Source organism: Chaetura pelagica, unplaced genomic scaffold, assembly GCF_000747805.2.
Source record: "Chaetura pelagica isolate M959 unplaced genomic scaffold, ChaPel_1.0 scaffold104, whole genome shotgun sequence".
Lineage (NCBI taxonomy): Eukaryota > Metazoa > Chordata > Aves > Apodiformes > Apodidae > Chaetura > Chaetura pelagica.
Genome location: NW_009953786.1, coordinates 3,996,693 through 4,010,357, shown reverse-complemented (window position 1 = coordinate 4,010,357; position 13,665 = coordinate 3,996,693). Strand labels below are relative to the sequence as shown.

General features: G+C 38.0%; 1 protein-coding gene across 1 annotated transcript in view; it reads right to left on the bottom strand.

Annotated features, from left to right (window-relative positions):
• The window catches only part of GMDS (GDP-mannose 4,6-dehydratase), a 353,620-nt gene that overhangs the window by 226,878 nt on the left and 113,077 nt on the right, over window positions 1-13,665 (bottom strand). The window contains exon 7 of the mRNA XM_010000967.1: window positions 1,114-1,241. Coding sequence (XP_009999269.1) covers window positions 1,114-1,241 — 128 coding nt within the window. The remainder of the gene's footprint in view (window positions 1-1,113; window positions 1,242-13,665) is intronic.

Below are 13,665 nucleotides of genomic sequence, written 5' to 3'. Positions count from 1 at the left end.
CCTGCTACCCTTACCACGCTACATGTAAATACAGTGCAGAACCAAATCACAACTTTATTTATAGCCAGCTGCCAGAATTCACCTTCTTTGCTTACTTGATGTAACACTTTTGATGCCAAGGTGATATGACTGTTTACTTTTTTGAAATCATCATTTTGTTTTCTTGCTCTGTTTTGTTGGTTTTTTGGTTGGTTGGTTTTTAAATTTTTTTTGACCGTAAACAAGATTTGAGAGTTCAGCTTTTATTTTACCTTTTAAATCTCAACTTACAATAAAATCCCAAATCAGACTTTTTCCTAGTGAAATACTTCTTACTTTGTAATATAGAAAAAACCAACAACAAACAGTCATCATCTTTTTAAACTACATCAATGAATGGTGAAACCAAATCCGGTTTCCCAGCAAGGAATTATTAAAAGACAGAAATAGTCCAATGACCACAGGAAATCTTTAAGCACCAAAAAGGGGACAAAAGTCTCCTGGGGAAAAGACAATATTTCCTACATGGTCATTCATGTCTCCTTGTTATACAATACAGGGGTATTGTTTGTTTGTCTGTTTGAGCAGATGCATGGAATAAAATTAGAAACAAACTCTGGTTATGAAAATATTTTGAACAGTACATGCAGGCACATTTGTCGCAATACCTGCCATCACAACTATGTTGTCATGCTTCTTTCTAATGTATAACCAGTTAGACCTTTGATGATTAATATATACATCACTCTTGTCTCATAATAATAAAGGCCACCAAATGCCAGCAAGATCTTTGACTTCAGGTCATACTGCATTTTGCGTCTTAATAAAATTTGTCAAAACAATAGAAGAAATACTCTAAAATAGACCCACTTTATAGTCAGGCCCCTTCCCCAGGAATTCAGTCAAGGAATGTAAACCCAAAGATTTATTTTTCTTTTCAGGTCATGCCTGGGGTAGACTGCTGTGTTACTAAATTCCCTAGTCTAAAATCAAGAGAAAGACAAAGTTAACAGGCCTCAATAGGCAAAACCATCTTGAGATGGTCCTCCATGGACCATGACCTGAAGTTACAGCAATGAGCGTTATCCCCACCACGAAGACGATTCAGAAGAAGTCATGTGGCCCACGGCTTACCTCAACATAGTCCCTGGCGTGGCCCCAGTCTCTCTTAGCATCCAGATTGCCCAGGCTAAAACAATCCAGCTGTCCAAGATGAATCTTTGCTACCGATCGGCTAATTTTTCGAGTAACAAAGTTAGCCCCTGGAATAGAAATAAGAGGTAGTATCAGCATAGTCACAGTGGCAGACCACTGGCCGCAAGAAATACCTTGTATAGCTCACTAGATGGTACTTTTCAGTTTACATTCACTCCCCTCACACCACCTAGACCCATGCCTTCTTTCATCAGCTAAGCTAAGAAGCTAAGAAGCTTCCAGTGCAAGTGTCACATTAGGTGCACTTAGCAAACATCTTTCTTTGTGAGACTTCTTAAGCATTCCTAATTTGCTGCCTCACTATTTAGTCCAGGCATAAAGCCAAAGCAAATCATTTGGAATGTCAGTTCTTAAACACAAAATGCACAAGGTTACATAAAGAAGACAAACATCTTAGACCACCCTCAAGTTTTTTGTTGCAGTTTCCTTTTACTTTTTTTTTTTTTTTAAGGAATGCATATATCTAAATAAATTAGTTTATTAATCAAAACCCCACAAATCTATCCAAATATTATGTATTCTCCAAAGGACTGTAATGGTTAAATGCGTTCTACTTTTCTCATTATTTGGGACTCTTTGCCCCTAGGTTCCATGACATAATGAAACTGTGATTTCAACTATATTAGTTGAGGACTGCACATTATTTTATAATATTTTTGGGTTTTTTTCACTGTATTGTTTTGAAAAATTTGTGTGCTCATTTCTGCTCCCTGTAGAGTTACTTTAAATAATATTTGTTTCTACTTATTTTCATACCTTGATTTTTAGATTATGATGGCTATACTTCTGTAATGTGGTCAATAGTCATCTTAAAAGCAGAGGAATTAGAATTTAGATCATGAGTTCAGGCTAAACAAGCCCAATGGCATTTGCACTCTAATGGACCACAAAAATTAAAATTACATGCCTTTTTAATAGCTAAAAAAAATAATGATTGAGTGCTGACAGATGATACCTCATCCAAATGGAAAGCAGGAAATTTAGTGGAAATGACTGCACTTGAAAAATGCTCTTAGCAAATTTCAAAAGTCCAAAGTAGTTCAGCTTGTACAGTCAATGCATGTATGTAGTGTTTTTTCATTATGGAACTCTGCTCTTGAGATATGCATCTCAATATTTTCTGTTTCCTGTCAAATGATAGGCTGCTGCAAATTTATTAAATAATGTGAAGTGTCTTTTTCAGACTACTATTTTTCCTGTAAAGTCAATAGCACTACGGTACCTTTTTCTATCATTTGACTTACCCAAAAGTAAGAAAAAAATAAAAAATAAAAAATAAAATATAAGATGATACCACAGGTGTAAGATGGAATTTTAATGTTATTTAAAATGCTGAACTAGTAGGAATTCTAGTTACTAGCCATTTAGAATGTATCATCAGTTTGTGCTGTTTTTTTAAAGGAGGAAAATCATATACTTTCCATATTCCCTGAAAAGTATCCTTATCTAAAGGAAGCTTACGAAGTAATGTGATTTGCAAAATCTCAGAAATAAAATATTACGGAGAGTCTTTTTCATAGCAATATTCCTCAAAAATTGGACAAGTGAGTCAACTACAGGAAGAAAACCCAAACCTTCTTCCACACTGGACTCTGCATATTAAATAGGAGAAACATGATTGTCCCAAAGATAAACTAGTGCAAACCACAGCACTGACACTGTGACTCTGCTATTGCAATTTCTGAAAGCAAAGTACTGTGGTTCCCCTGTTTCTGGCTGGACAGGCTTGCAGAGAGAGAGGAGTTCCGGCTTAACAGAAACCACTGACAGAGTCTCATTGGCTTAGTCAGACTGGCACTTCTTCAAAGATTATTTCAATATTTAACGTTATCAGAGTGCTTTGAGAGTTTCACACAGATTATTACTGATTAATTAAAAATAGATTCAAACTATTACACAGACTTACAAGGATTAGCTCTGAAACTTCCTAACCTTCTGCACGAATAGAATTTCAATTAGCTTTATTTTTCTGTAAATAACAGTTGAAGCAGAAGTGTTTTTTTCTAGGATAAGGTATACGGCTTTATGTTTCAGACTGCAACATCATAACGAGCAAAACTGGCTGCTTTCAACACTACATTCCCATTTGCAGTGAAAGAAGTGAGAGTTCTAGTCATCATCTGCATTAAAGTGAGTTTTACTGTCAACCGAAACAGCTAATGAATGTCAGCTTCCATTTTGGAGCAACCACTTTGATAGCATAAAGAAAAAGAGCATATATTGGGTTGTGTGTGTGAGACAGAGACAATTTTTACACTATCAACTTAGCTTGAAACATATGAAGGATACTGCACAGGAAAAAGCAGACTCCTCTAGCACAAAACAGCAAATACAAGGAGATGCTGTTCCTTGCTGAACTTGCTGTCACAAACACAAAAATCTTCCAGATTCACTGATAACTGGAGAGAAATGATCTCTGAAGACTTTCTCCAAGCAAAATCATAATATACACCAAAATACTGAAGTGAAGAACTACAGAGCATTACAGTGAAACATTAAAAACTTTATCTTCCAGAAATATTCCAGTAAGAGTTCAACAAAATAATACCAACTATCTTCTTGGAAAAGCCTCAGAATTAAAGCTGTTGAATAAAACTATGTTACTATTTATTCTGAGAAAATGAGATTATTTTTTTTCATGCAACCAAGGACTGAATGGCACATTTCAGAAGCATTTAAATGATATGGTTCATAAATAATGTTTAAATACTGATTCTCTTCAAACACAGTATCTTAAAATATCCCATTACTCTATATGTTTGATCCCATGCCACTAAATGCACATCATAACTAGAATTTAAGCTGATACCCACTGGAGTCATACAAAATCGTTACGACTATGTCAGCATTTCCATTATAGAGTCCTGTCCTAGGGGTTTGCAATCAGGCTATAAAATCTTGCTTTGGCCTGAAACTTGGCAGACGTAATGTCTCTTTCCTCAGGAATGATTCTATCTAAAAGGTCTAGGCAGAGTGCTACAGATATTCTTATATAACTGAATACAAAGCATCTTTTGAGACACAGAAATGGTTAGCTTCCTTCTTCCTCAGGAGGTATTGAGGACTTGCTAATGTTGAACCTACAAGAGCTCTTTCCTTCACAGAATGGCTAGTTAGTGACAGCAAAAGAATCAACAGAGCTTCCAGTGTGATAAACATTTCACCCTTTACATTGATTTTCATCAGATCAAGACGATGCAGCAGCTAAAATGCCACCAGCTATCACAGCTGAAGAAGATCTGCTGTATTATGCTACTAACATTACTAATTTGCATGGAAAATTGTTGGTGGCAGCAAGAGAAACCAGCTTACATTGGCAGGGACAAGAGGTGTCAGAGACGTTTGTCTCCTGGCTTTGTACTGCTTTCTCAGGTCAGGGAGGCTTTGTTAAACACATTTCACTGCTCACAACTAGTACAAACGAACATGGAGTGTTCAAAACTACTACATGTGTGATGCATTTTGACTTCTCTGAACAATTCTTCAAAATGTGGGAGGGTTCAGGGAGCTCACCATCCTACATGATGTCATGACTCCTACAAGAGTCATTCTTGCTCCCTAGGGTAGGGCTGAACATGCTGGGCTAACTGCCTTTCAGAGTTATCTCTGCAGCAAATACATCCAAACCACTATGGGCCACATCATGCTCTGGTTTGCTTTGCTACTGACAGAACTGGGATTGCTGTACTGCAACAGCAAAGATCTGGCAGAGGTAGTAAAGGATGCTTTGATGTGTCTGTGTATTTCATTTATGGATGAGCAGCTTAAGAGCCACTGTTATAGCAACTATTTCTTTGAAGAATCCTCATTTTCCAGGCTCTCATGGCTACACACTAAAACTCAACAGATGACAAAACTGTGGTCTTAGGAAGACTGCCATCCCTGTAGAACACTAGTTGTTTCATGCATAATATCATCCATCATGAATCCTAGTAATATCAAAGAATAAGATCTGATAGTATTTAATAGCAATACTTACCTATCCTAGCACAGTCTATCAAGTTGCCATGAATTTTTTTTCTTCCTTTTGCATCAAATATGATTAAAAGGTTTCTGTCACTAAAGATGCTGGCAAAATAAAAAGGGTGCTTTTTTTTTTTTTTTCCTGTACAAGTTTCTACAGTTCTGGCATAGATTCTAGTGGAAGCCTGACATGTTCAAACACATTGTGTACCCAGTGCTTCTACTAACCCAAAGGAACATATTTCTTTTAACATATATATGTTGTAAATTATACATTTAATGAGATCATTAAAATGTTTTGATTGCCTGAAAATCCGTACTGCTCATAATTTCCATTCTATGGGGAGCTTTTCCATTTTTGTAAGAAGCTGAAATTAAAAAACAAAACAACACCCAGTTTTTCTAAGTAAAAAAGTCCAGTCTCCTTTAGCTTATACTGATTAATATCAATAACAATTATTCTGAAGTCAATGGAGTTATGTTAATGTAAACCAGATGAAAAATCAAGTTTCAGATCTTTAAATTAACCTTCTGTATTTGGGGTTTAAATGGAATTTTCAACTGTATCTTGATCAAGACAACTGCATTTTGGTAAAACTAGGAAAGCAGCTACTTAGAATATGTTAAACACTCATGCATTTTAACTGCGAATCCACTGTCAATTAAAAATAACAAAATGCTCTCTCACAACAGCAATTATACAAATTAGAAACATCATTGTATGGAAACAAAGGAAAAATCACTGTTGAAAGCGATTTTTTTCCTTCACAGATCTTCATAATATCCTACAAATCTTATGCAGCAAGTGCAGGTATGTTAGAATGAGCTTGCCAGAGAGACCACAATCAGATTTCTGCAAAATGGAATACGTATGAAATAAGGGTGATACGATTCATAAGTAATTCATTGTACAGTCATGTGCTGCATAAGAAACATCTTCCTGACCTCAGCAACAAATAATTTTATTTCAGGAAGCATGAGATATAATGCTTTAATCCTCAAATCTTAATCCTGCATAGAATAGCTGGAAATCCTTTGCATCATCATCATATTTCCAATATTTTTCTCTGTCTTTTAAAATTGTAACAGTTCATTATGATAGCAGGTTTCTCAGATTTTTAATACATTTACAAGGTTTTCCAAACGTTTTCATTTCACATACCCCCAAGTATTTTCCAATAGAAATAGGAAAGATAAAGTTACTGATAGTAGGCTTGTTTCTGAACTGTATGCTTCATCAATTCCCTGGGAAACAATAATGTAACAATAAAATCCACAGGTTGAAAGCAATGGTCCAATAAAATAAGCATAAATGTCCCTCCTTAATATGTGATCCTTATTTGGTATTACTTTAAAATGTGTGATTTCAATAATATTAAGTGGTAGTCATTCCTTTAAATATTGCTAACAAAGACATTAATCAGCATGTCAATTGAATGACTTAGTTTTACAATATGTTGACACACATTTTTAACTTCCCAATGCCAAAAGTTAAATGTGCTAAGTCTGCTTGGCCCCATTTTGCATTTGAACCACAATTTTTGATGCAATCCCTTGGGTAATGAAAAATATACTACTACCTGTATTTAAAAAAATGAGATTGAGGCAGGAAGGTAAAGGTGCAGAGAGGTAGGAAGCAGCAGCAGCAGAAGGGCAGCACATTGGAGGGGGCTGATGCTCTTCAACCCCAGAGAACCTCTGCCCACAACAGCCACTTGCACACTGATAACATTTGGATAGCTGAGGGCAATAGGAGGCCATATGAATCAGTCATGGAGAGCACAAAAAAATAATTATTTTTATAATCTGAGGGGAAAATAAGAGTGAAATCTTGTGAGGAATGACAGGGTACAGAAATTGGGAAGGAATGCAGAAAGTAGGAAGTCTTTTTCCCAGTGAGCAGAAAGCTTACCTGGGGGGACAACTAGCAAGCTCCATAAAAGAGGTGTATGGAAGTAGGGCAAGAGACCTACCAACCACCAGAAGATGAGAATCAGAGGTGATCTTTGTCACAGCACAGCAACCACACTCCCCTATGATTCAGCAGAGCTAACCCTCTACCAGGAATCTGTCATCAGGGCTTTAAACTCTTCAGGACTGTTTTGCACACAAATAGATACAGGTTTCCACCTCCCAGAGAACAATGACAGGATGATTTCTATGACTACACAGCAGTAGTTCCATGGCTGTGAAAAAATGATGTTTAACTAGCAGACAATCTGCATAGGTAACACAAAGCTATTAGATTTCATATTCAAAATGCCCTTGTTCGGGACTATTTATACACTTCAGATGTATCACGTGGGCTTGTTAAAAGCATAGGGTGACATATCAGCAATAAGTGCTGGACAAAAGGTGCTGTTTTAATAAAATTCTGCAGTATAATTTTTCTTAAATTAAAGTATTTTCCTCTCAGGAACTGTACACTGAACAGAAAAAGGTGAGGCATCAAATATTCTTATAAAGGAAAACCCAAACATTAATACAGAAAATAATATTTATAACTGTTATTCCTTTCCCCAAGTTTATGTTGCTAATGGCACTTACATAAACAGAGCAGCATTTTGCTTAGAGAAAACTTAACCTTTTGCTCCAAAGTATTCACTTTGATTTCTTAATCGTAGTTCATATACACTACATTTTAAAAAAAGTTAAATGTCTTTAGCCACTCTGGTTTGTTAACACTCATTTAAGCTATGTTTTTTAAATTGTACAGCTAATTTTATTGAATTAAACCTCTCATTTAAGCTGTCACAGAATTAGACAAGCCCTTGCATGTATGAGCTATGGGTAAGCATGAATGTGCTTGCCCATCAGCACAGCCCCTTTATATTGTTTAAGCATGTGTAAGCAATTGGAGTTAAGTACATGCTTTGCTCAACTGGGGCTACAATAGCTAGAAATGCATGCAAGCAAAAGGAAAAACTAGTACTTGAACAAAATAGAAATATTGTGCAGTCTGTAGCAACTTGCACAAAAATCTAATCCTGTTCCATAGCTAATAAAGTTCAGGCATCTGTGCCCTTAAATTTAACGCTCTTTTCATTTTCTTCCTGTCTTTCCCCTCCTCCATCCTCTCAGCAACCAGTAGCACATCAAAAAAGGTGATGTTTGATGGTTCAAGCTGAGACATTCAGCCTTTACCCCAGCACTCCCTTGAGATGAAGCAGGCAAAGCTTTTAATCTTACCTGGTGACACATGACTGACTAATACAGTTTCTTGGACTTCCTGACCTCTGAGGGACTAAGTCTGGTTGGTCTCTCAGCCTCTCCAGGTGGCTGAGACATTAGCTTGTGGTGGGTCACAGTATAATAAAAGTTTTGCTCAGATCTTCCATGTCTTTCTGTGAACTCATATTAGTGCTAACTTTTTATGTGCAAATTTCTGAGTATAAAATGTGTCATTTCACCTCAAGTCAGGGGTAAAAAGAACTTCCCTTTACTTCTACTGAACTCAAACAACGCAACAAGAGCCAGTCTTTAAACCAATCAGAGTGAGTCGATGCTAATGTATTTAGCCGTGACATCTTGAAGAGATAGCTATAGCCAAATTACTTGCAACTTTTCCTCCACCATAAACTAATAAGCAGACCTAGATCTTGACACTTAAACAGTGTAACTCGAGAAGTTCCTAAATCCGTGTATCTGCCTTTTGGGCTTTTTTTGCTGAACAGTTTTTCTCTTAGGACTTTCCCCTAGTTAGCTTTGCAACAGCCATAGTCCTCATGGCACCCTTTAGGCCCTCAATACATCTTTTGGTAAATGTGTTTCAATTTTCATAAATCACCCTTTGCTACAGGAGTTCTGGAGTCACCAAACGGGGGTCCTGTGATACACTTGAACTGTATTTTCAAGAAGCTGGAAAGAGCAATGAGCAAAGAGGTCACTGAGAAATAACAAGGTGGAGATAAGGTGAGAAAAAAATCTCAGCTTCTGCGAACACAGGAAGACAATTTTTTTTCTAGTATTTGAATGGGGTACATAAAAGACAAGGTGCTACATTTCCTTTAGTCTTCTCTGTTATGAATAATTACATTCCTCACTAGGATGTGGTGAGAAGTACATCCCCAACACCAGTGACAATCCCAACAATTCAACATACAAATCATCAATTGCAATGGTCTGTAATTACCAGTATGAGGACAAATTGTTCCAGCTAGAGCTACCCCTTCAGACTCAGAACAGAAGAGAAAAAAAATAATAAAAAAAATCTCCACAGTGTGTGCTGTGACCCTCAGTCACGTTGGTGTGTGACCAGGAGTATGAGGTGGGCTTGATGGTACTATTAGCCCACTCTGTCTGCCCTGGCTGTCCCCATTTCTCAAGCTCTGCTTCTCCACAGGGATGAGTGAGGTGCTGAGGACAGAGCAGGACAACACTGAAAACCATTATCTTGGATAAAAGTAAAAGAACAACCCTCAAATGTAGCATTTTGACAACAAACCCCCTTAAAAGGCTTCAAAGTAATATGAGGGAGCAGAGTGAGGAACTCGACCCTAAAGTAAACCCGCTAAAAAGAGAATAGGAGGGAAAGGCAGAGACAAGCTGACAATACACTAGGCAGACTGCAAGCCAACAAAGACAGCATGTCCGTCCTGCTCCTGCAAGACTTGGACACTTTTGGCCTGGCTGTGTTGACCTCCTGTACTCAGAGACAATAAAAACATTATTTCACCTAGCTGTGGTTACTGCTGGTTGTTTAAACTTCCCATAAATTGTTATGTCCTTATTTCAGAGCAGGCCATGATCACTCCCAGGAGACCCTGAAGGGTGCTAGTGCCTCCACACCCAAATCCTGAACTTGAAATGCCACCAGGCAGAGCAGCAGCTCTCCCACAGGCTGAAAAGACGTGTCAGGAGGTTGCACAAAAGCCATTGCTGTGAGTGAACTCCCCCACTGGGACAAATCTTGGGCATGTTGCTAATTTTCACTTTCAAATGAAAAAGGCACCGAGGCAAAGAAATGGATACTGTTGTTTACTTAGAGAAACATTTGAGCACAGGAAAATAGTAAAGTTACAGCATACACTTCAATGAATATTCCCTTTTTCTAATGTTGCCACTGAGACTGGATCACACTCCTGCATTCTTTCTGTGTGGGAATAGTGTTTCTCTAGCGTAATTAATAAATTAAAGAAAAATAAATATGCAGCTATAAAACCAGAGAACTCAGTTTTCTGGCAAGATAAACCAGTGCAGTTTTATGAAATCAGATTACTTAGGTTTACAAAGAGAAAGCCAAACTCAAATATTCCACCATTAGTACATCCAATCTCCACAAAAATTTTGCATAAGAAAATGTGAAACAAAACATTTAGAAAGTGATTAAATGGCAAAAAACAGATTGTCAAAATAGTGTCCATTTACCACCATTCAACTTGTCATGCTCACTACTGTTTTAATATCAGTATTTTTAAGAACACGTCTTCCCTTGTGGACTCCTGAAATTCATTGTTATCCTGCTTTTGTGATATTTCCCATGTAAGTTAGTTTATACTTCCTCTAGGAACAGAAGAGGCAGTCAGATCACCTGCTGTTCTGAGATGCCTACAATACTTGAGCACAATGGGGTGAAATCAGGACAGAAAGTTAGACCAATTCTGAATTTCCTGGCTTTGTATTTTTAGTGGGACCTTTCACATAATTTTAATATCCCCACAGGTAGCTGTGTGTGCTCTCAGAGAAACACACACGCACACACAGTTCTGTAAATGCTCAGGAAGAAAACAGTAAATTCTAGTACTAAAAGTTGGGATTGTGTGTGCCAGTGCTGTTTTTGAATGCACAATGATCCAGTTTCACAAAACACTTCTAGATTAATTGCATATTCTGTTTTGTTGTTGTTGTTTTTTTTCCCTGATAGGATTGCCCACTGTGCAGAGAATACATTTATTCTGAGAACAGAAACTACTGTCTTGTGAGAAACAAAGTAGGGAGGGGTACTATGGAGTCCAAAGCTAAGCAAAGATAAAGAACTGCAGGGAAAAAAAATATTGATTCAAAGTTTGATATGATTAATGCTGTTATAGAAAAATGAAAATAAAAATAAAAATTAAAAAAAAAGTCCAGTTTCTTCTGCAAATCCTAAAAGGATGCTTAGAAAGTCACTTCAATCAAGGTTCTTAGTTAATTACTGCTTCATATTCTTGGACTTACTAGTGTTAGGTTAATCGTTGGTGGTTAGATTATGGTTGGAATTGATGATATTAAAGGTCTCTTCCAACCAGAATGATTCTGTGATTTTGTGATTCCTCTGTGTACTTGACTACCAAGCCCTCAGATGCAAAGAGATGGGAGTTTAATTCCGAACATCAACCAATCAATTGACCAATGTAGGCTTTATTTTTGTCATGCCTTAGTTCCTCATTCCAGAAATCGGGACAAAATGCCAATGCTTTACAGGAATTTGAGGCCATTCAGTATCTTGATATTTATGAAATGATAAGAGAGAAGTACTGCAGAAGAGTCAAAAAGGGATTAAACCGCTCTCAGCGCAAGGCTTGAAGAGTGGCTGTGAAAGGGGCACAGAGTATATCTGCTGTCAGAACTCCTTTCTTGCTCTATGCCCCTCAAAGACTGAACATCTAGACATTCAGGTAAGAACTTTCCACCCTCTGCAAAGAATAAGGAAGAGAGAGCCTGTGCAAACAAAGGCTTTATCAGAACACACAGGCAAGTCACACAGACAAGTCTGAATTAAGTTTGAGTTAAGGAACCCCTCATTCAGTCATTATACAATTTTTTGAGCTAATCAAGTTTGTAATGTTCTTTTTCCCCTGCTTTCCCAGTTTGCAGGATGTATTTGTATTTATCTCATTTCTTATGTCCATGCTAATGTCTTTGGATGGTGAGGAAAACTGTAACTGCTGTGGCCACAAAATTCTTCAATTTCCTGCTGCAGTCTGGAACCCACTTCCAAAACTGGATAAAATTGAATTTCAAATAGTTTCCCAATGCACACTGAAGGGGTCATCTCTCAAAGTGCAGTTTACCAAGTGGCTTGAGGAGCAGGGAGGGAAATCACTGAAATTTAACCCTGAACCCCATGTGAACTCAGGGATTGGGACTGCATATTTTCCACTGTCCTGCCATCTGCTGCTTCACTGCACATAGTAATCTTTGGCAACCCCACTGAGAGCTGCCTGGGCTATGGCTCTGTTCAGACAGGGTGTAGAAAGAAAAGACACTGAGAATGTCATGGCTGGCTGACCAGACTACTGAGATCAGAGAGATTATGCCTCATTTGCTCACCAAGCCCTGCCAAAAGCAACACCATTTAACTGCAGGTACTCAAAATCCAACAGGCATGTTTAAAGGAATTCTAGGCTTAAAAAGAGGACCATTCATAATGTGCATTTGTTGGGGATATTGTAGCTACCACCTTTTGGCAATTATTCATTAGAGTTTTAAAAGAAAGTTTACAGTGCCCAGGGTTTCAGGTATAAGTGATATCTGACCTAATTTACAGGACACGTGGACCTGGAAGATGATTCAAGGCAGGAATAAGCAAAAGGGACCTAATAGCCCAGCAGAGATAAACAGATATAAAAAACACAAAAACACATAGCTGTTTTAAAATAACAGCTACGGTCTGTTTATCTCCCAGCTGTGAAATGCTGCACAGTATGGGAGCACGAGAGTTTGGTACTTCTATGCATAACCTTCATATGTCATCTCATGACAAGGGACCTCCCTTGAGCCAGAGCCAAATCTACATTTGTTCCCCAGAGCATCCCCATAGGCTCCAGATGCTGCAGACAAAGAATCAAACTGATTCCCTCTGACCACACGCTTCTGAATAAGGGCCCCAAAATGTTTGATGATAAAGTACCAAACATTTACCTACAGAATTTACTGACTTTTTCAAAATGTTGACTGTAAAAGCTAAAGAATATTTCTGAAGTGTCTTAGAGCTGCCAAGGGACATTTTCTAACGGTGTTAGACCTGCAAGAAAATAACTGTAGGATACAGAGTTACTGTAGGATTTTAAATCATAACATGCTGACACCAACCGCCTGTTATTGACGTATCTCCCTCATCCTCCCTGCTTCTGCCAGAAGTACTAGAAATGAAAATCTAATTGTATATGTGTCTACAACAACATCCTGCCCTATTTCTTAGCTCAAATACTGATCTTGGAAATGGCACTGCCTTCTCTCATATCTGGTTGGGAAAACAAAGGCATTTCAGTAAGATAAGCCTCTCCAGGGGCTGCAGAACTGTGGTTGGCAGATGTCAGGGTTGACAAATGTTCTTCTAATTGCAAAGGGACACTACAAAATTGTCCTCTGACGTGGAATAGACAGTTGCTGTCATCCTTTCTTCTTCCCTGCTGCTCTACTGCCTCCGCTCTGTCTGCCTCACAGGGAGATCGGAAAAGAGACAGCAAAAGCCACGTAAAAGAGGAGGAACAGGCCTCTTTTCCCCAGCTCCAGCTGTGTTGGAGCCAACAGGCTCCTTTGTTTTGATGAGTCCAGGACCCTTGCATCTCATTTCATTTCTGCTTG